The 23,108-nt window shown below is 43.1% G+C and overlaps 1 protein-coding gene across 1 annotated transcript in view; it reads left to right on the forward strand.

Moving 5' to 3' along the window:
• The first annotated feature begins 3,290 nt into the window (after positions 1-3,290).
• The window catches only part of COLEC12 (collectin subfamily member 12), a 97,813-nt gene continuing 77,995 nt past the window's right edge, over positions 3,291-23,108 (forward strand). The window contains exons 1-2 of the mRNA XM_085052656.1: positions 3,291-3,507; positions 14,969-15,019. Of these exons, the coding sequence (XP_084908782.1) occupies positions 3,501-3,507; positions 14,969-15,019 (58 nt within the window). The 5' untranslated portion in view covers positions 3,291-3,500. The remainder of the gene's footprint in view (positions 3,508-14,968; positions 15,020-23,108) is intronic.

The raw sequence follows: 23,108 nt of genomic DNA on the forward strand, positions 1-23,108 counted from the left end.
TGGGAGTGAGCCAGGTGAGGGTAATGGTGTGTTGTGAAAGGGACTCAAAGCAAACAGGAACTGAGCACATTACCTCTGTGTTTAAATCACTTTAGCACAGCCTGCACAATTTATTCTGAAGTGCACACAGAGAGATTAAACACTGACATCTTTCTCTTTTGGATTACTGCTGAATTTGCACACATTTTGCAGAGTAAAAGTGAGTGCAACCCACTATAAACAAACTTCCTTGATATTCAAGAGGAGAGTGTAGCAAGGAAAAAATAAACAACTCACATGTGGTTGGTAAGTGCTTAAAGTCACACTATGCCACAGCAACTGCAAAGCACTCACTTGGGTAGCTTATTTCAGCATTTGATGAATAAATTGTAATAGTTCCACATAAACAAGCCATATAAAGGCAATATGTAAACATTTCTAAAGAAAGATGATTTGTTTAGGTCCTTCAGGCCTTCCCTGAGTCTGAATCTGGCTGCAACATGGGATCACTTTGTGACAGGCAGCCCGTTGTGGTAGTAAGCTGCTGTTATATTATTATTGTTGAATGAAAAAACAGGCCTCATAATTTATATCCTGAACTAGGGCAACAAAGGAGCCCCTAAAACAAAGTATTTCTGTGAAATTAGTTTCCCTAGAATGTGGTCTAAAGTTTCCCAAAAATAAAAGAATATGAAAATCTACTTGAAACTATTTCTGAGAAGATCAGCAGTCTTTCACGGGAAAGGCAATGTAACTGTGTTTGTCAAATTTCACCATAGTTTTAAATGTATCTTGAAAAGTATAAAAGAATGTATAAAAAAGTTAATGTTTGTGAAGGCCTGTGACTGGGCAACACAGTATTAGGTTTCTCAGCATAATACAACTGTGTATTATGTAGCATATTGGACCCTACATATGTATGTATGCAGCTGAACATACACAATAATGTATATGCTTCAAAATATCAATTATCCATTGATCCATAATCCACTGATATTCATTACGTGTTCTTGATCAATTTCCCCATCTCCATGAACCATCAACAATCTGTCTACCCCTTCATTAATTCCAGGATTGCTAAAGGTCATTATGGTGTCTAAGACCTACACCTTCCTCTGGTGGACAGAGATGGATCAGTGGTGAGGAAAAAGGAATGCTTATTTAAGAAACTAAAACATAAAGTATTTGGATTTGGAGAAAAGATTTGACATATGAAACAGTTATCGAGTTTCCTGAATTTCTTTACTAGCACTAGATTTTTATAGCAGTATTAGCAGAAGTTCCTCAGCCATTTAAATAGGTGTACTTTTACATATGCTTTCTTATATATTCCTAATATATGTACAAGAATTCCAGTGTGGAATACAACTTACATGATTAAAAGCCAGTATAGAAGCTTAGCCTAGAAATATGAAGTATCCCACTGTGTTCACAAATTAATAAATATTTTCAAGTCACAAGAATGAAGGTAGATCCCAGGCCTAGTGATTAAATCACAAGCTTTACATTCATTCATAACACTAATAATTTTTCTTTCAATTAGTAAGGAACATATTTTCCTCAGATGCAGCAATTCACTCATCAGTCTCTGCAATTTTGATTGCTGCCCTTCAGTTCACTAAAGTTACTGTATGAAAAATTAGAAAAGTGTTACCCTTTGGGTTACCCTCCTATGGAGAAGTGGGGCTTCATTATTGGTTTCATCCAGTCCATAAAACATGATGGAAAATTTCTTTTTGGAAACATACTCACAGACCTTGTATCAGAGTCTTGATAGCTTTTAGTTTTGAAAACTGAATTGTATTGATTCTTCAAAATAAAAATTGTAAATTAACTTAGGAGACTCACACCACCATGAGTCTGTCTCATAAACACTGTAGTCCTAATCCAACACAACACTACAGGGCACTCATAATTACCTGATGACTGTATTCAGATTTAAGTGTTTTACTCGTGATATTCCAATCAACTTCTAGAGTGTAAACTAAAAACTGGGTCAAATCTCTTTGATATCTGAGCCCTGCTTTAAAGCAGCAAATGGCTACTGCAGCTGATATTCCAATATTTTCATCAATCCCACACTAAAGGTACTGCCTCCAAATCAGCGAAACCTGCTTGAGCACATATCAACTCAAGGCATCAGACCAAGCAAAGGAATTCCGATTTCTGAAACTGCTCTTTCATTTTTGCTCTTGAATGACTACTTTCAGTGGATTTAATCCTCCATTCCTTGCTGATATGAGATCATACTTGATAGGCTTCCAATGCTTTTTGGACTGGTGTTAAATTAATGTTGCGACCCTGAGACATGAGCTTTCTGGTACTGTGTGGTACTGTACTGTAATACTGTATGTATTATCAGAGCCACAGACCCTCTGAAAAGGCGATGTAGTATAATAATTTCTTTGGCCATTCAACAGGCTGCGATACCTCTAACTGCAAAGGCAAAATCATGTGCATCTTCTCACTGTGTCAGGAAGGACTTTCTGGTGCCTCCACTATTGTGTTCATCTCCAGAGCGAACCAGTGCCCATTGCACCTGCCCTGCTCCATCAGCACTGATGCTAACACTCGAAGCTGGACCACAAATACTTATCACCATCTTCAATTGCCTAAAAATTGGTAGCTTTGCAGAAAATCAAAGCACGCCTTTCATGAACACAGCAGCCTGGAAATGGTCCCTCAATCCTGGCAACATCCAGGACAAGAAAAATAAAAGATGACTGGCCTGTATATCCCTAATCCCACAAATATTTACACACGCTCTCCAGCGCCTGTAGTGCACGCAGTCCCATTGAATCCAACAGGACTACTCGTGGCCCTTCATTCAGCACCAGGGTGAACTTCGCACATCGTGCAGCCTCTTCCCAGCCGGCAGCTATGCACCCACCGCTCCAGGATCCCTCGCTCGGCGTGTCACGCGTGAGGCACGCTGGGGTGGGGAGCCTGGAGAGGTCACACTCACGAGGAACCCCCGAGTGCCCGCCATGGGCGTGGGCAGTGCAGGGACTGCAGTGCAGTCCAGGGCACAGTTCTCCTGCCGGGAGCACCGCGTCCCACTCGAGCTCCCCCAGTCACTGACGGGTGCCCTGCGAGTCCCGTCCGGGCTGCTCCCCACGGACAGCCCCTGCTGCCCACGGCCCCGCAAGCCGGGAACCCCGCGGTCCGGCGGGACACGGCGGGACGGGGTGCGAAGCCCCCAGCCCCATCGACCGGCGGGACCCCGAGCCCGCCCCCGCCCCCCGGCCCCGTCCGCGGCCCCTTCCCCGGGGCGGAGGGAGGGAGGCGGGGCCGAGCGGCGGCTCCGCGGGGCCGGGCTGGGCTCCGCGGGGCTGGCGGCGAGAGCTGGGTGCCGCCGGCGGCCGAGGAGCGAGGGCGAGCGGCAGCGGCCGGGGCTGCGCAGCAGGGCCCGCGGCGGGGGCATGGCCCGGCAGTAGGCAGGGAGCGCTCCGCCGCCCGCCGCTCCCGGCGGCAGCCCCGCCGCGCCGCGTCCGTCCTATGCGAGCAGCCCCGGCGCCAAGATGAAAGGTAGGGACGGCAGCGGGGTGCCCGCTCTGCCGCCCGCACACGTGCGCCGGGCACCGGGCACCGGCAGGGAACAGCGTGCGGACACGGGGCAGGCGGCGGGCAGGGTGCGGGCACGGGGACAGCCTGCAGCAAGGGGACACTGCGGGCAGGGAGCTCCGTGGGGAGGGTGCCCGCGGGGTGAGCTGGAGCCGGCACGGTGCTGGCAGGACAGCGTGCGGGCAGGTGGCGGGCAGGGCACGGGCAGGGCACGGGCAGGGCACGGGCAGGGCACGGGCAGGCGGTGCCGGCAGAGGCAGAGCCGAGGTCTCACCGCTCCCCCTGTCTATGCGGGGTCTGCCCCGCCGCCGCGGCTCGGCGTGTGTCGGTCAGTCCCGGTCCGGGAGCGGGCTGTCCCCGTGTGAGTGTGTCCCGGCATGTGTGCTCTCCCCAGCGCGTTTTCTCTCGGCACCCAACTTTTATCTTCCCCCTCGCCGATGCCCCGAGAAGACTTGCGTTTCTCCCTGGTTTATTTGTTTATTTTTTGCCAGCGTTTTGCGATGTTCTTCGTGTTGCTTCTAAACATCTGGCAGTGATTAGGTGCCAGTAGAGGCTTAACTGGCTTGTGAAATGTATTTGGCGTATTTCTCCTCTACATCCACCGACTGGAAAATTTTTGGTCTTTACTTTTCATCTGTTCAAACTGAAACTTTGTTTCTTTTCCTTTCTCTCTCTTTTCCTTCTTTCCTTCTCGTTTTCTTTTAAATGGGTGAAACATGCCACTTCTACCAGTCGATCCCATCCTACAAAGTTGTGACTGAGAGGTATTACATACTTAAAAATGAAATGAAGAAGCAGATTGCCAAATTGCCACACTGTAACCTAGTAAAGATGTATGGGGGGTGCAAGAAAGACTTCTGTTTATGAAAATTGATAGCCTTACAGCAAAAGGCAGAGGCTTTGCACACTGGGGAATACTTACAATACAAACATCAAAGGACATTACGGAAAGTTTAGGAGTTAGTTGGGAGTTTGTGAGAGTTGAATCCAGTTTTTCTTCAGAGGTAAAAATAAGCTTAAGGAAAAGACATACATATATGAAAATTGCTTTTGGGCACCACTGTGCCTGTTCTTGGATTGCAGAGTTTTATTCCAGATGCCAGGAGGCCAGTAAACACCATGATAGTTACACTGAGTTTCCAGAGTCTAGGACACCAAATGATGTGATTATTTATACACTTGCCAGAGTAGCTGCTTGAAGGGAGGAAAAGCTTTTGGGGGGCATTTATTTTGCAAGCCAACACACACCATTTAAGTTACTTCTGACAGTGTGGCATGGTGTCTTTCCAGGGCCATGCAACATAGTAAAAATAATGTATTTTCAATGTTCTTTATTTACAGGCTGCTCATGCCAAAACTTTTGTCAGCAGCTTGTCATTATCAGCATGAGTGTAAGGATGGGAACAAACGGAAACAATGGGGATCTGCTAGTACAAACCTGTGCCTATTATCACTGAAAACTGTACACTCCATTCTTTGAGGTTTTGGGAAGAGGTGGGATGCAAAGGATAAAGGATGGGAATAACACACGATGCGACTTGTGTCTCCTTCCACTCTGCCTCCACTGCCCTTTGCAAAGCAGAGAGTGGCATTCAAAGGGAAGATGTAATTCCTGCTCCTGAGAGCACTTGCTGGTGCCCCACACTCCATCAAGAGGGAGTGCTAGTCCTTACCATTTGGTTTCCCTGAGACTGATCACAACCATCTTATTTCTTTTCCCCAGAGAGTTACAGAAATCAGTAATAAAACATGCAAAGGAGAACACTTAAATTACCATGCTAATAGCAAAAGAAAAGCTTCAAACAAATCATCACATCAAGTGCCTTTGCCAGTGTTAGGGAAGTCAGAGAGCCAAACCAAATTTTGACTTGGTGATTTCCTTTTTTGAGTACAGACTTGGCTTTTCATATTTTCTCTTTAAACTTGATGGTAGTGATAATCATAGGACTGTAGAACTTGGTATAGTTACACATTTTTCTCAATAAAAACAAAAAGATCTGTTGATTGCAGCTGTCTCTGTATCTACCCTCTCTGGAGAATGGAAGAATATCTAAATAATTACATCACTAAATATCTGTAAGGAATAAATTATATTTCCCATTTCTGGTATTTGTAATGTGTTATGTTTTAAATCAGTTAAACAAATTGAAGTTTATGTTCAATATGCTGGCAGTTTTATTTCCAGCAAACAACACTGAGCTCACAAACTCTGTGATACTTTTTAGTAATAATTCACGTGATTTATATAGGGATATGACTGCTTTAGGGTCAGATTTATCTTTATCAAATGATACTTCTAAGTTGTAGTTATTTTTTGGGGTATGAAGGAGTACTTGTTGCCTGGGAAACAAATGAAAACAGCTTCCTCATAGTGAAACACCACCACATGTTCAAAAACATTGGCCCTAATTTAAGACAGGGACAAGCATTGTTAAAACTCAGAACTTCTTCCCAAAATATATCTGCTTTAAACTCTATCTGTAATCACTACTGTCATGGCAGTGCTGGTGATAAGTATTTTCCTCTGAAATATGGATACTGTTCAGACAACCACTTAATACTAATGCCCAAAATCAGGCAATGACAAAGTCAAGGTAGTCATCTTGAGACTGTTGCTCCAGGATGACAGAGATCATAATCTTAATTATGATGCTCAAAGTAGCTTAGCTGCTTCTTTCCACCTCTCCTCTGCCTCTTCCACCTCCTACTCCTCTCTTTCTCTGCCATCACAAGCACCTTGCTATGTACCACTTGTATAGCAATGGTGCTGGAGGACATCATCTGGGATCCTGTGCTTGAGTACTGGGATGTGCTTGAGAGCCAGAACAGGACCAAATATCCTGTCTTGTGCCGTTCCTCCCATTTGATAAAAAAGACACACAGGGAGAAATAGGTTTGTCCTTGGCTGTAATCCACTGTAACCAGTGAAGGCTGCAGTGCCTCAGGAGCAGCCTGGCCTGAGTGCCTGCCTTTCTTAGCATCGACCCCTTCTCCTCCAAGGCAGCTCAGTGTGCTTCGTGCACAGTTCTCGGTAGATAAGAGTACACTGAGCTTTCACAGGATGTGCGAGTTCAGTTTACCCCAAGTTTGCCTTACACAGTGAATACTTTATCAGACAATTAATTAACAAATCTGTCTGTATTGCTACAATTGTCCCTTCTGTGGGACTTGGAGCCTGAACATATTGTGCAAGTAACACCTACATTTGCAAAAGCTGACTATGCATGCAAGTTCAGTTGTTCTTTCTTGACTATCTTGAAAAGTCTTAAATAATCTATATGTTACCTTCTTGACAGGTTTTGTCTTTCTCTCTGTTTTGATGCCACTGCTAATTTTAAAGAATAAAGGAGTAAAAGTTATAATTTTGTAACACTGGAGAAAAGTCTCTGTCTCTCTCTCTCTCTCTTTGTGTCCTTCGTGTGCACAAAATCAAATGAACAGTCATCTGCAAATAGGCCTTTCCTGGATAGAAACTTCAAATCAAGAATTAAAAAAAATCCAGTCCAGAGCATTTTGCAGAAGCCAGAAAGCATCTGAAAACCAAGGATTAGAAGTGGAGTGATCCAGTAACCTTTCCTTAGTCCAGTTATAACAGAGCTTATATGAATATAGTGACATAAACATGAAACATATGCAGGAGGTCTGAGTGGTGTGTGTTGGACATGTCACAGGACCCTACAGCAGAAGTTCAAAGGCACGAGCAGTTATAATAAATGTGTGATAAAACACAGAACAAATCCTGAGCAACGCTACTATACAGTCAGTGTGTGTCCTGAATTGGTTGGTAGCACAGAGGATTTTAAACATATGGATGAGAAAGATGCAAGTGTGTGTCAAAGGATATTCTTATTAACAATATAGAGGAAAACAGAGCTATGAAATTACAAGAGAAATCTGTTATTGAACAGATAGAAATATTACTATACAGCTGCAAAGGATATTGAGCAGAATTAGAATATTAGCCATTTATGACAGGAACAGTTTCAGTAATAACTTATAATTTTTCATCATTGCTTCAATTCTACTTTTCCCTGCCACATAGGACTAAGAATAGCATGGGCAAGCCTATCCCTGTGAAGAAGGGTGTTGTTTAAAATCTCCTGTGGCTCTTTCTTCTCCTACTTTGGATAACATAGATTAATTTTAGACTGATTTTGCTATAGCTGAGGGCTGAACAGACCCCTTTTTCTGTCACAACCACTAAACAGTTTAGTTAGATCCACACTGAAAGACCATTGTGCCCAGAGGTTGACACTTCTGCCTGATAGGATAAGGAGGGAAAGGTAATCTTGCAGAGACATAGAGCTGATCAGGCCTTGCAGAGATAAAACAGAGTAAAATAAAGAGAACTGGGAGAAATGTCAAGGATGAAAGCAGCTCAGTACTGCAAAGGATGCATGCCCAGTTATCTTCAGCTTCACAAAACGTTCCTTATCCTGAGGTTCTGTGTGTCAGAACAGAGAATCTCTCCTTCCAGCCCTCCCCCTTGGAGAGCAAAATAAAGACGCATTTACAAGGCATGGAAAGTGAACCTGATCCTCCTCATAATGTGAGTGTGGCCTGTGCAAGTGAGGGAGCGACCTAAGATGAATTGTCTTTGGAGTTTGACTGCTTCCACCTAAAACTGCAATCCCTTTTGGTGCATAAATTTGAGGTGCAGACTGGGACATCACTGGGGAACAAAGTGGATGAGTTATGGGAGGTAATAGAGACATGTGTTGTTAGGAATGTATATGCCATTTTAATACTGCTGTTAATTGCCTCCTCTGACATACAGACAGGGAGGCACAATTTTTCAGTGCACTAATGGGAACAGATCTGTTTGCTCTTAAATCATTATTCTGAAATACGATATGATTTAAACTTTTAACTTCTCAGGTTGATCCTCTGCACCATGCAGCTGCTCCTGACCCCAGTACGGTAATAATCCTGTGTAGCACTTATGGGCTAAAAAGTTTTGTTCAAAAACCCCTATTTACTAGCTTCATCTTGTGCCTAAAAAGCAAAACTAGAGTGATTGTTGTTATACCTCTGAATCACAATCTTCTGGGTCTTTTTGTGTGCTCTAAATGTAAGTGCTCACATTTTTTGGGCACAGCAGTGCGGGAATAGATGAAGACCAAAATATTAAAATGCACCCATTTGTCATGCTTCTTGGTTTTGTTTGTTTTATGCATGTGTTAAGTGATGAGAGACACCACCCAAGTCATAGGATAGTACCAACGGAGGATCTCTGATCTGGGACATTGCCTCTTTCAGTCACTAAGAAAAGCAGATAAATTCCCAGATCAGCAGTCTGAAGGACAGAGCTGAGGAAAAGCTTTGGTTTTGTTGCCAGAATCCAAGCTCAAACAACATCCCAAAGGATGCTTTGGGATGCAGGGAGGTGGGCTCTCTTCCAGGACTGCCTCAGCTGAACCTCTGTTATGTCTGCCTTAAAGACCAGGTACTCTGCACACACAGAATCCATGCAATCCCTATCCAGAGGAGTTTGTTGTGTGACAGGACAGACAAAGGAAGGGGTGGATAATATGGGCACAACACACTCAGCCAACAGTGACTGTTAGTGTGACATATCAGCTTGGGACCTTGTCAGTCAGGAAGTGTTTTAAGTGTGGGGTAGGATGTTATGAGGGAGGGCTTGTCAAAATAGAGTCAGGGAGTATGAAAAGGGCGTATAATAAGGAAAAATTAGTGAAGAAAGGCAGAGGAGGAGAAGTGAAATAAAGCATCTGTGAAGAGAGAGGGGAATGAGCAGCCCATTAGCACAAGCAGGAGACTGTCCAGAATAAAAGCTATGAAAACCAGTGGAAACCAATTAGACTGATGAAGTCATCAACATTTGAAGGCCACAGCTGCTTGCTGTGCTTCTGGTGGCTCCATTTCACCTCTAGGTCAGCAGTTTGAATGTAGACCCAGTTAACAGTGAGCAGAAATGCATATAAATCTGATGGCAGCTCAAAAAGCTTTTGAAATGTGATATGAGAAAGACATTGGTGTCACTGTTCTTGTCTGTCTGAACAGTTGTTAATATTACAGAAACCTCATAAGTGGACGAGTTTTGCTTTTCAGTGAAAGTGCTGAGATGGAGAGAGCAGGCAGAAGCAGCTTTCTGACACTGCAAGCAGTCTCTCATGAAGGAGATGCACTTGTTACACAGCTCTGAGCTGAGTTCTTCATCCATGCTGATCCATGGGTTAAAGAGAGGAATACTGTCATTTTCAACTAATGGGCACAGCTTCTTTCCAAATGGTACAAGTAAAAATTTCTCCTTGACAATATTAGAATGGTTTTTACAGAGTTGCACTGGGATATAGCTCTGTAGTTCCCATTAAGTCAGTAGGAAAGGCAGGGCTCTAACCATTAAAGCCCTTTGAGAGAGAGATATATTTTAAAGGAAACTCTTTCACTGGATGTCATTTTTACTAAGAATTAATCTTACAGTCTGAGTTCCCAGCCCAGTGCTTAGGTATAAGTTCTAATGTACTGTAATTCAAGTTTTCAGGGGGTTATAAAGAAACTTTTAAAATCTGAGCTGAAACTTGGCATGACAATTTTCAGCCCAGATGCCTCATTCTCTCCCGGAACAGATTTTCCCAGATTTTGAAATGCAATGTAGAATAATGGTGTATTTTCTTTACTTAAGACTTCAAACTAAGTCTTTAAACAAGGACTTTGTATTCATGTTTGCATCACACAATTGTTCTACAAATTATTGGATACCACGTGTCTGCAGCCACCATATGACCCAGCATCTCTAATGGTTCTGAGGTCTTGTTTGCTTCGTTAGTTAATTAGGTTTAAATGGCAGAGCAGGGTGTGCTGTTAAAAGGAGACAGCTGGACACATACATTAGCAGCTTTCTGTAACACCTTCCATATGCCAACCATGACACCCGTGAAAGGAAAAGGCTAAAATGGAAACAACTTCCCTAAAATCACCTTGCACCAAAGGCTCCTCAGATCTGGTGCTGTGGTTTTATGCCCTGTATTGTCTCAGGGGCAAATTTAGCATCCATTTTGGCTCCAGGCCAGCTCTTTCTTACTTGACCTCAGAGTGACTCATAAGTGATCCATGATTAATTTATTTAAGATTTAAGAACAAGAACAAGAAATTAAACAGTTCTACTCCACAGATTTGCTTTGCCTCTAGCAAATTAATCAAATGAGAGTCTAATTTGTTTTAGATTAAATGAATTCCCTCTGTTCGCTGCGCTAATCCCCAACTGAACTGCCTTTTTATAATTCCCAGTCCCTTGAAGCATTGTACTGTAACTTATTTAACTCTACAACTGTATTTACTAGAGGTGTTGCAGTAATAGCTTTTAACTGGAGGGCAAGTGGAATTTGGCTTTGGTACTCAATGGGAGCATGGATATTGCCAAAATATCTCAAGGGTTGTTTTTTTTTGACAAGAACTCTTGCTTTGCACAGACTCCCTAAAATATTTGATGTATTGCTGCTCAGCTACAGCAAGTCAGTGATTTGTAGAAGTTTGCTGTAAGCTCCCCATGACAATCTGTTGTAGCATACAAGGAAACTCTTGTAAATGCAATAAAACAGGAGATCTCTGGTGGCCCTTCCACTACATGGTTAAATATAATTGGTTCCTCACATATGTTTCTGTTCTGCCCAAAGTTCACCTTTTTTATGAATCTTCCTGCTACCAGAGTTCTGTAGAAGTCAGTGGAATAAGAAACCAGCTTTTCGTCTTTCTTCATCTTTCTTATTCTGGATTCCCTATCTTTTGGCTCATAGCTGAGAGCTCAGTTGAGCATCTTGTAACAAAGTTAGGGCTGGTCTTCCCAGTACTAAAGAGTTAATTCTTGTGATCAAGACATAGCAACAAATTCTGCTTCACTGTGTGCTTCAAAAAGGTGTTTGCACTCTGTATTTTTCACCCATGAAAATAAGCCTTGCCTGTGTATAAATGTATGTGTATGTAACAGAAATACTGGGTTCATTTCAGTCCTCTTTGTAACTGAGAAGGACTGGATTTAAACGAAAGAAAAATATTTCTAAGTTAAGGTTTTCACAATGTCAAACAAGCCCCTCCTGCAGCAGTTGCAGCCTCACTCAAGTATGGGCACCACTGATGCGAAAATGCAGAATTTCCGTTTCGAAGATCAGCCACTGGTGCTCAAAGCTCATGAATTTCTGCCACACCGATTTCCAATACTGCCTTTAAAGGTATAAGTAATTAAAGCATGCTGGAGGTGTTCTTAGTATTTGCTTTCCTATATTTGTATATTTTCTTAACCTCTGCAATTCACAACAGATCACATTTTCATGGTTTTCACTAGAAAAGCTGTTACCTTTTCAATAGAAACTTAGGTTTTCCTGTACTTTTCTGATTTGAAGATATCAGGAAGCTTTGAGATTTGTGCAGAACTTGTGACAAAGTTTTAATATTTTCAGCACTGGAACAAGGAGCTGAGGGTCAAGACTCTGCTGCCTCCAGTGAGGACAATACTGGCCAACAGGCATGGGAGGAGCAGGCTGGATGCAGGGCTTTACCTTGGGACTTAAATTTATAGGCTTGTTTGTCTACCTGATTTTTAATATTTCAAACACAGATGTGTTCTGAGGTAGGATGTTCAACCCATCATTGTCTCTTTTTCCAAAGTGCTGTAATTTCTGAATGTTTAGTCTAAGCTTTCTTTGTTAATTTCTTCCATCTTTATTTTCCTTAGAATTTTAACATTACAGTTAATACTGTAAAATATATTTGCACATTATTTCAGCAAAGTTTCAGTTCTGACTGAAAGAACATAGAGCTTTGTCTGTTAAATAATTTTCATAGATTTCCCCTAAAATTACATTGACTGCCCCTTGCAAAATCAACTCACAGAAACTGAAAAACATTTTATGTGATACTTGAGATTTTAGTGAGCAGGGAGATTGGACATCTGTTGACATAACTGTCCTTGCCCATCTCCACTTCCTTGTTTCAAATGCCACAAGTGCTTTTCAAAATTAGGAGATGAAGAAATAATTATAAAGAATTCAAAGCTAAAGTAAAAAAACCCATTCCTAGTAAGGATAACATGCACCATTGCAAATATTTAAAAGTATATGTATGTATAGAAATATATTATATTTTTATATATATTTCTATATTAAATATAAATATAAATATAAATGTTGCAAATACAGAAAAGGCCAAAGAAACAAAAATGTGATTAAATGCGTAAAAGCTGATGCTGTTGGTCTATGCACGAAAAACAAGACAACCAGGGAAGAGGCTGTCAGCCTGGGAGGAAGATCTTGGAGATGTGGTGTGGAGTGGAGTATTTAAAGGTGGCCTGGCTGTATACATCAGATATGGATTGGATAAGCCAGGTTACACTCCTGAGAAACAAAGGAGGTGATTGTGTTGCAGCCTGATAGCAGGAGAGGGCAGGAAGCTAAGGGCTCTGGAGCTGTTATCTTACTTTGTGCAGCATTTTATCTTTTATGTGAGAGGGGAAGATTTTTCCTGAGTAGCTCTCTGCTGGGATGAGAAGTTGGTTGTTGACTGTTTATGGTTTATTAGTATTTATCATGTTTAGTTGGGGGGCATTGTCTTCAGATAACATTCGGGACAATTGTGAGGATTTGTGTGGTTTTTTTAAAGGTTTCTTTCTGCCTTCAAAACCAGGATGTGTTTGTTTTGCTTAAGATATGGACAGCAGTGCTGCTGGCAGTAAGCAAAATGTCTTACCTGGTGAAGAGTATATTTTTAGCTGTTTAATCAACAGTGCTGTCTGAGTAAAGGGGGATGTTATGCAAAATGATGCATTTCCTGGACTGCTGCTTCAGGCAAAGTCTCCCTCAGACTTCTGTGCATGGCACCTCGCAGGTCAGAAGGAGAAACAAGTCAGATTTCCTGCTGGAGACATGCACTCAAATCGTTTAGGCTTTGCTGAGCCTGGATGCAGGCTGTATCTTTACCTTTAGATTCACTCCCCCAGGCTCTGTGCTGGCCCAAGTCGGCTGTGGCACCAGGTTTGTGATGCAGAACAGCCTGATCATGTGCAGTGAGTATGTGGGCAAAAAGGTCTAACTAAACACAGACTTCTCACTCCATCACATGTGTTTATCTGCTTTGAGCTTGCTTTTCCTCCACCAGTCATTAAATGTTCCCTCTGGGAAATACGGAAGTAGGAGAAGAGCAGCCTGGGCTGTGCTGCCCTCACACAAACTGGTCTGGTGACGAGGCAGAGCTTTTGCCTTTCCTGACTCAGCAGAACAGGGGTTGTCTTGGTAAAAGGCGACTGAACACATGAACAAAAACATATCCTTTTTTTTATTAAAGTCATGGGTGTACTTCTTTTGCTGATGCCAGCCTTTTCCTTTGCTGCCGGAAGGAAGTGGAGAGAAATTCCGCTTCTGACAAAATAAACTTGTGATTATTAGCATATTACTGCTTGCTAACTGTAAAGAACAAAAGGCATAATGGAATCATTGATTGATAGAATATGCTGCACTGGAAGGGACCCGCAAGGATCATCAAGTCCAACTCCTGTCCCTCCACAGGGCAGCCTGGAGAATCACACCATGTGCCTGAGAGCATTGTCCTAATGCTGCTTGAACTCAGGCAGGCTTGGTGCTGTGACCACTTCCCTGGGGAGCCTGATATTTTCCTAATATCCAGCCTAAACCTCCCCTTACACAACTTCCATTTCCTTGGGTCCTGTCACACTGCTCACCAGAGAGAAGAGATCAGTGTTTGCCCATCTCCTCCCCTCACAAGGAAGTTGTAGACTGCAATGAGTCTCCTCAGTCTCTTCTTCTCAGTCCTCCTCCTTCTCAGTCTCCTCTTCTCCAGGCTGAACAAACCAAGTGACCTCAGCCACTCCTCATATAGCTTCTCCTCTAGACCCTTCACAGTCTTCACCATCTTGGTTTTTATTTTTCTTGTCTGTTTATCAGTTCTGTTTCCTGTTTTTTGTCGGATCTGACATTTTCAGGCCCAGCTAGTGTGCATGGGAGCTGATGGATGGATGGATAGATGGATGAATAGATGGATGGATGGATGGATGGATGGATGGATGGATGGACAACCATCCCTTTTGACTGCTGTGGTCCAGGCAAGCCTGACCAAGTGGCACATTGATGACAATTGTGCTGTCTTTGTGATGAGGGACATGTCTGCTCTGGTCTGTATTTAGCTGGTCAAGCAGGCCTCAGGATGACAGTCAGCTGATAAATCTGCACAGCTTGCAATCTGGCTCTGGGGATTCTGGTTGGGTGAAAGGCTCTGAACTACCTTCTCCATTTGGAGAAAGAGTTGAGATATCACCAACACAGGGCATGTAGCAGTAACATGCCTAAAAAATCAATTAAAATTACATAAATTCATGAAGATGCACCTGTAAAGACTTCTTCCCATCTTTTTCCAGTGGTAGTAGTAATAATCTGCTGCTGTGTCTTTCTTTCTCCAGACGACTTTGCGGAGGAGGAGGAGGTGCAGTCCTTCGGCTACAAGAGGTTTGGTAAGTGGCAGCAGCCTTTCAGCTTGCTTTTGCATAGTGCTTAGGGTAAGTCAAACACTTACTATGAAAAACTTGCTTGCTGGCAGCATCAAAACATACAGGTTCAGTCCCATCATCCACATCCAATGTCCACCCAGAGGAAAGTGTGAGGTTTAGACTGGGTTCATTTTCTTGGCAAACATAAGGCTTCTGAAATAGTTCTTTCATTATGAATATGAAGCCCACACCTGAAGAGAAATGAATGTGCTGGCTGTAAAATAAAAAATGGTCCTTGTGTCTTACATATTTTCTGCCCAGCTGGGCATTGCTTCAGCCCCCAGACCAATGTGCAGCAGGTTTGTAGGTGCTCCCTGGAGTGGTTGCATGGCATCTCCTGTAGACTTGCAGAAGTTGTACCATCAGCTGAACCAGGACATAAGCTATGCACTCCTCTCAAAAAAAAGGTATACAGTGTGAATGCATTCTGATATCAAATGTTATTAAAAGGAGATCAGTGACTTTCTTTCCTGTTTCCACTTTCCTCTATTTTTATGTTTGTTTACCCAAAATGACCTTCTCCTGTGAGGAGGGCAGTGCTATGCATCTGCACACAGTGGTCAGCAGCCTTCAAGGCCCCTCTTTTTAAGGCTCTTTCTGTTGTGATCTCTTTCTGTGATCTCTTTCTGTTGGGAAAAGATTTCAGTCGCTGAAGTCAACAGTTTCACCCACGGCAGGGATGGATGCCTGTCCCTGGGGCAAGGGGAAGGTGACATGGTGGCCTCTGAGCTCCCATGGTGCCAGCTCTGTGTCGGAGCAGCCAAGGTGCTCATCATCAAAGCTGTTGCTGCCTTTTCACCTGTAAGCCATCAGAATAATTGTTCACCTCATTTTTTCTCTCCTGGGAAAGTGGCTGCAACAAGAGTCACTTTCAATGACCCCAGTTGGCAAGTGGATAGGAGAGGCAGGCTGAAAATAAAAATGAAAAATAACTCAACAATTCCTTCCATCCCAAAAGGAGCAGGGGAAGCAGTGTAAGGAGATGTGGAGTTTGGGAGGTGGGGATCACATTCGCATGACCTTTTCTACCCCCTGAACTACTTCACTGCTCCCTGCTGTTGAGCTTTATTTTGGATAGATCAGCCAACCACAGAGCCAGCATCTGTGGCTTGGAAAGTCCTCCATAAGGCTGCACACAGGGATTTTTCCTACTTTTTTTTTTTGTTATTTTTGTTGTTCTGGATTAAGCCCTGGAATAGCAAAAAAGCAAAACTAATCTTGAGAAACAGGAAGAAATGCTAACTGTTTGCTTCTGTCACCTCCCAGATGAGTAAAAAATATCGGGATTTATTAAGAGCTATAAAAATAGGTTCCCTCTGTGTTATCCTCTACCTGGCTATCCCTGGTCAGCACGCTCTTGCAGTGAACTGCAGAAGATGTTAGGAAGGAGTCATTGCTCCATTATCCTTCTTATCCTAATAGGAAGTGCACTATGGTGACATGATGGGATTTTTGCACACTAACTTGCAATCATTTCTCTCTTCCTCATGTGCATTGTGATGCTACCAAGGTGAGTTATTTCTCTGCTTAGAAATGCAAGACCATTTCCAGAAATACTTGTGCTGTTGTGTTTGGTGGGACAGCGTGGAGGGAAGAGAGGACCAGCAGCCTGGCTGTGCTAGGAGGCAATTTCACCACAAGAGGAGGAGTTAGGGTAATTCCACTCTTAGGAACCAACCATAACTGCCTTATGCCGCAGGAGAAAAATACTGTTGTGGTCAGGGAGGTATCCCAAATATCTGCAGTATGGAAGAAGAGCCTTGACTAATGGGGGAATGGGACCACAAAGCCAATAGCATTGGCACTGGTGAGAGCTGTGAAATTCAGTAACATTCCAATCCAAGGAGCCTTCTTTGTCCATGCTGTTTTGGAGCCCAAACTTCCTCCTGTACCATCCTCATCTATCTCAGCATTGTGGGGCAGCTCAAGGGGGAGTTAGGCTGACCTGGGTTCCATACGTCCCTGCACCAGCATTTGTGCTGTTTGACTGCAGGTCCTCATGCTTTTGTGTCCCTTAAAAGGTTTATTTCCACTTCTTTGGGAAACCTGACTGGGTGTGTTCCCACCTCTCTACTCTGTTGCATTTCCAGGGCAGCCTCTGAGCAGCCTCTGGAAGGGGCAGGAGCCTCATGCCTTCAGCAGTGCTGGCTGCTTCCTCACCTGGCACTGGGCTCCTCCAGACAGAAAGGTGGCCTGCATGTCTTTCAAAGACTCCAAATTCAGTGGACAGCTGGGTCAGCGTTTCCAGTGAAGCACCAGAGGTTGCTCTTGGGGCCAAAATGCAGCTGAACAGATCAAGCTCCTGCCTGACCAATAGGAAGTGTCACACCTACTGTCTCAATTGGTGTTCCCTCTTCACCCTCTGTCCTTGCTGGTAAAAGAAGGCAAGAAGGGGGAATCCCAAGGCAAGAACCAAGTTTTATGGCACAAACCTTGATAAAAGGTCCTTTTGAAAGAAGTCCTGTTTGTCTGCTGGTTGGCACTGTAGAACTGCCAGTGTTCTTCCTGCACAGCCTGCTGGTGTGGGCAGGGATAAAAACAGCAGTGGAGTTTTTTTCAGTAGTCATGGTGCAAGAACAGTTGTGTTAATATATTGTGACTCAAGAAGCCCTTCTATGCTCCATGGACATGAGACATGGTATAACTCATGAGTCAAGTACTTTTGACTCCATTGTTTGGAATTGGGAGGTCTTGTTTGGAGCAAAACGTGCTCTGAGGGGCAGAAGGCTAAAACATAACTGGTTTGTAATAAATATGACTAGCAGTCAGTCACTGCTGGCAGCTGGGAACATGTGTTGGTCAGCATTTGGCAGGCAAAACCTTGACCAAACTGCTTTCCTAGAGTTCAGCTGAGGAGTTTATTATTAGCTGCCTTGTTGCTGGAGCCTGTTTGGTTCAAGGAAGAAAAAGATCAGCTGAAGGAGGGAAGGAGAGAGGCATTCTCCACCAATTCTCATTTTGGGGAAGAAGTTTTTGAAAAGAAGACTGAATAGGCACTGTCTTGTACCACTTCTGTTTTTTCTGAATCATCCTGTCCTTCCTTCTCAAATAAGTTAATTTTTGAGAATTTATCAAGCTACTGTATTTTTAGTTAATAGAGCATTAACTGGTCATATTAAGACAAACATACTGAGCATAACACACTAACATATTAAAGGACAACAAATACAGATGCAGACAACTCCCAGGAAAATAGTCATCAGATTTTTTTCTCTTTTGAACTTGGGACAGCTTTCCTGCAGGGGGTCAGTGAGGATGAGGAAAACAGTCTTTCCAGCTCACTGATGCTGTTTACTTCTTTTCGATGGATGCTACAGATGTGCAGGGAAGCTGCCAGAAGTTGCTCAGCTGCAATGCCTCCAGATTGCTGCACTGAAAAAGTGAGGAAGCGTGTTTCTCATCCCAGATACTTCATCTTCAATGCCATTTCTCAGGCTCTTTTAAAGTTATCTGCACCGGATAGCAAGCTAAGCCTCTCCACTGGTTTTCCTCTACCAGATTGCCACCAATGTTAACTTTTTCATCCGTCAGTGTCACTGGTTTGTACCACCCCATGCACAACTCACTTTGGGAAAGAATGAATGAGGAAAGGGCAAAACTTCCTTTCCAACAGGATACCCTTTGGGGATGCTAAATCTCAGGCATTAGGGCTCAGACTAGTTCCTAGATGGTAGATAGAAAGATGAGATCTCTTTCTGACAGAGTTTGACTTTCCTGTGAGATCTGGGCTCCAGGCATCTCCTTAGGCAACTGGAATTTGAAGGGATCTAATGGACTCCAAGGTAGAAGATCAGATCTTCGTAACTCATGGCATTCTGAGGTAATAGATATAGAATTCATTGCGTGGTTTGTTTCTTTATGGTAATGTTTAAGACCTTCAGATCTGCACTTTAATAAATAGAGCCTTTAATGTAGAAATTTCACCGTGAAATTACTGATTGCGTAATTTGAAGCTACAGTACAATATGGAATTGCTGAAAGCAGAGGCGATGGTCTTTGAACTGTTGTGAAGCACACTTGTAGTATTTTAGAAAACAGACTTCAAAGAAATTATCTGAAAGCCCTGGTGATGAAGAGAAGCTTCCCAAGGAATCAGAAGATAGGACCAATACACTACAGATAAGTGGAAGACTAAACAGCTTGTTTAAGATGTTACCCTTTGCCCTTGGCAAACACAGCCAGAATTGGAGACTGAAAGCCTGTTCTCCATAGGGACACCCATCTTGGTCACCTCCATGCTCTAGATCATGAGTCAGGATACTCCTCACCTTCACCTCCCCTCTTCCCTGCTGAGCTATCCATAGGGGACAGTTTGTCATGTCCCCAGGGAGGTCCAGTGCACATAAAGGCACTTAGTCCTCCAGCCTTCCCCACACCACTTAGGTCAACAGGTGACAGGGAAGGAGGGATAAAAATTACCCCCTCAAGGAAAGCAGGTACTTCTTTAGGTATCTTTTGCAGGGTGTATAAGATATGACTGGGTCAGGATACCCCTTCTGTGCAGTTACAATTATTTAGCTCCTGAGCATGATTCCAGGTGTAAGAATCAAGTCTAGGAATTTCTGGACCACGAATGGATAAATCATCCTGCTATGCAGTAAAGAAATCTGCTATACTAAAAAAGGGTGAGGAGGGAAAAAACTGGCTTAAAAACATATTTGTAATTTTTTTTTTCCCTTGGAGCAGCTGAACCAGATCCATTTAACTGTTTTCTCACTGTGCACTGTTTATAATATTTTTACAGTAAGAAGTTATATGTTATTTCTTCACCTTTGATGAAATACAGCTAGGGAGTTTTAGGAGTGTACAACTGATAAAAGCTTTGTGAATGAGTTACAGCAAAAATTAAAACTTTAAGATACAAAGCTTTTTCAGAACAGAGTTAAAAAAAAAACCAGGGGAGTTTGTACCTGTAAATAGCCGTTCAAACATGATCACAGTAAGCAAAATTCATCACTCAGAATTTTGTGATAGCTCAGGAATAGCATTTATTCATTCACACTGCACAGGCAGAATAATTTTAGTCCTAGTCTTGGGATAAATCCCAGCCAGTGTTCACATCTCTAATAACAAGCACCAGAAAAACTTCTGGCATCAGTCTAGTGGTGTGCTGTGTCCCCACAAACCTTAAGCCCCTGTGAAAAGAAAAATAAAATTCTAAGCTTTAGGAATTTGTCAACTTTTCTTTGTGGTTTGTAAACGACCAGTGAGGGATTTCAGGTACCACAGCCACACACTTCCCTGGGCATTCTTTCACATCTGTGCCTGCAGTGTATAATCAAATAGCTTAATAGAAAGTCACAGGGTCACTCATACTCACAAAGCCAAAGGAAAGTCAGGCATGTTGCTTCCAGTTCACTGATCTGGCCATATTTGACAGATGAGGATTTTGTCTGCATGCATCCTGGGGTATGAAATCCCCACTGAATGGCGGTGCCGTGTGGCTGTTCATTTTAGGCCAAGAAATTTCATTTGGAGTGACCCTTTTAATTGCCATGGCCAGTAAAGTAGAAGGGGTCAAGCCCTCCCTCTCCTGGGGTGAGCCCTGAGCAGCTGAGAGAATCCAGCACCCTCAGGGGTCCTGGGTTTGTGCTGGGGCTTCAATCCCAGCATCAGGGGCTGCATGGGGAGGGACCACCTATTCTTCGTCTCTCTTTTCTTCTTCGTCTCTCTTTTCTTTTCCAGTACATACTCCCAGTACTGGAGCAGCTGGCAGGGAACTGAAGTCTCAATAAATAAATAAATGAATGCTGACACGTGCAGTATTGCCACTGCAGAGGAATGTGCTCAGGGGCTGTCGAGGTGCCCCTATGCCACCAGTGTGACCCTCCTCTGTCAGTACCTTGTGCCTTTTGCAATGTACTGGCACATATGATAAATGGAATATTCAACCAACAGATGTGAAACTGCCAATCTTTATGAAGATGGAAAATAGTTGCTGCACCCTGAGAACTCAATCAGTATCAGGTAGTAATAGCAAGATCCAAAAAATTACCAGGTCTGTGTGTTCTGTGCTAATTTACTCATGAGTGGAAGAGCTGTTCAGCTCTGTGGGTTTGAGGCTGCCCCTCTCCAACCTGTCCTGCTGTGCCTGGCTAAAGGCACTTCTCCTTCTAATCCAAGCCCATAAAGAGGCCTCTTAGCGGTGCCGTGGGGACTAAAGTCATTCCAGCTGTGTGTTGTTATGTAGGCAATCTATTTTCTCTTAGTTACGGGTTTTTCCTATTTAGTACAATTAAAATTCTTGACGTTTCTTCATATATTACATTCACATGCTTGGAGCAATACCTGTTTGATCAATCTCTGTCTTTTACAGGGGTGAATTGAAAGGCAGTGTGGTCACCATGATGTGTGAATTTTGCTCTCTCTTTTTCATTAGAGCTATAAAATAGGTGTGTGGGCTGAACAGCACGTTGTATTTACGAATGGAATGAAAAACATTGGCTTCACTGTAAGCGACACCTGGGGATTTTGTTTTTATTTCCCTGTAAACTAGCTGGACAAATAATTATGTTTGGTAACATCAGCTTGCTGCCAGAACACCTAGGCTGCATTCTGGGCTGTTCAACTTCATAACAAAATTACCTGTGAAATTATTGTCTGGGAAGGAAAATGAGAACTGTGTTTTTAGTACTTGGTACTATTATGTTTCCATGCAAAAGAGTAATACAGGAAAACTGTGGTAGAAATGAAAACTTAAGATATTAAGTCATCACGAGATGGAAGAAAAAAAATAGTTGACTCTCCCAGCACTGCTGTGGGGTTGTAGAATGCACCAGCATTACTCTTGACCTCCACTTAAGCTTTATTCCAAATACAAGTCTGCATTTGTAGCCAGCTGCTACTATACTCTGCTCTTTACTGCATGCTGTTAACTCTACACTTGCAAGTGCTCAAATGTGTCCAGTTGATCTTTGACTTTTCTGTACCTTCTTCACAATGATTTCCCATCAGAAAGTGACACAGGGACACTGGTGTTTCCATGAGAAAGGGGTGCTGTATTCCTTTGACACTATTTTGTTGGATGAACATAACAACACACACAAATTAAACACATATCTGTCATGTGCTGCTTACTTTGGTATCCTAGATTCTTTTTAATTTTTAGGAATTTCCTCAAGATGTTCTGTAGATGTACTGTAGCTCTGTGCAGGGTTGGTGTCTGGTTTCCCACGCTCCCAGGGGAGCCACTGCAAGGAAAGTGTAAAACTTAACCAGCTTCACCCAGACCTGAATCTGGGACCTGGACCTAGACCTAGACCTAGACCTAATGGTCTCTGCTGTCCTCCACCACCACACTCAGCAGCCCTGAGCCTGGCCAGTGTCCTGGCAAAGTAACACTCTGAATGCAACAACATCACATTGTTGAACTTGACAAATTTCTTGATAATTTTCAGAGAGAAAATTTTCTGTCTGAAGATTGACTTCCATATGAAATCTGAATATAGGACTTAGGGTAGGAGTCATTTCAGCTGCTTTTAGGGAGCCAAAGCATCTTCCTCTTTAAAGACACGTGTCCTTAAAATTACAGTAGCAAGGAGAGGCTAATGCTGCGTGAAGGGACTTGATGCTGAGCAAGAGCATCACTATCCTGTTCATTCTGAGTTATTACATAGATAATATTGTCAACTCCTGTATGTCCTCTATAAAGGAGGAAAACCTATAAAAGCCTAAAGAAGCCTGTGAGAGAAAACTCTGTAAGGGATAGTACAAATAAAGAAAGGGATAAGTATTTTAGGCTGATTTGTCCTGTTGCAAACACTAACAAGGAAACAGTAAGTTACTTTGCTAAGTCAAAACCAATTCAAACTCCACTGTGCTGCACTACAAAGGATTAGCCAAAACAAAGCTTGGATTAAAATTTTACCCAGTCTCTAACCTTCTGTATACGGGTAAACCAAAGGTGAAGCAGCCAAGAAATTTCCATTTGTCCTGTTCCAGCCTGGGTTTAGTGAGTGGGCTGAGACTCTGGAAAGCAGAGAGAGGTTTGGAGAAAGGCGTGAGGAGGAAGAAGTCCTGCTCAGTGCCCAGAGCCGGCACAAGAGTTGCGCAA

This window comes from Lichenostomus cassidix, chromosome 2 (genome assembly GCF_008360975.1).
Source record: "Lichenostomus cassidix isolate B80296 chromosome 2, HeHo_3.0, whole genome shotgun sequence".
In the NCBI taxonomy this organism is placed as follows: domain Eukaryota; kingdom Metazoa; phylum Chordata; class Aves; order Passeriformes; family Meliphagidae; genus Lichenostomus; species Lichenostomus cassidix.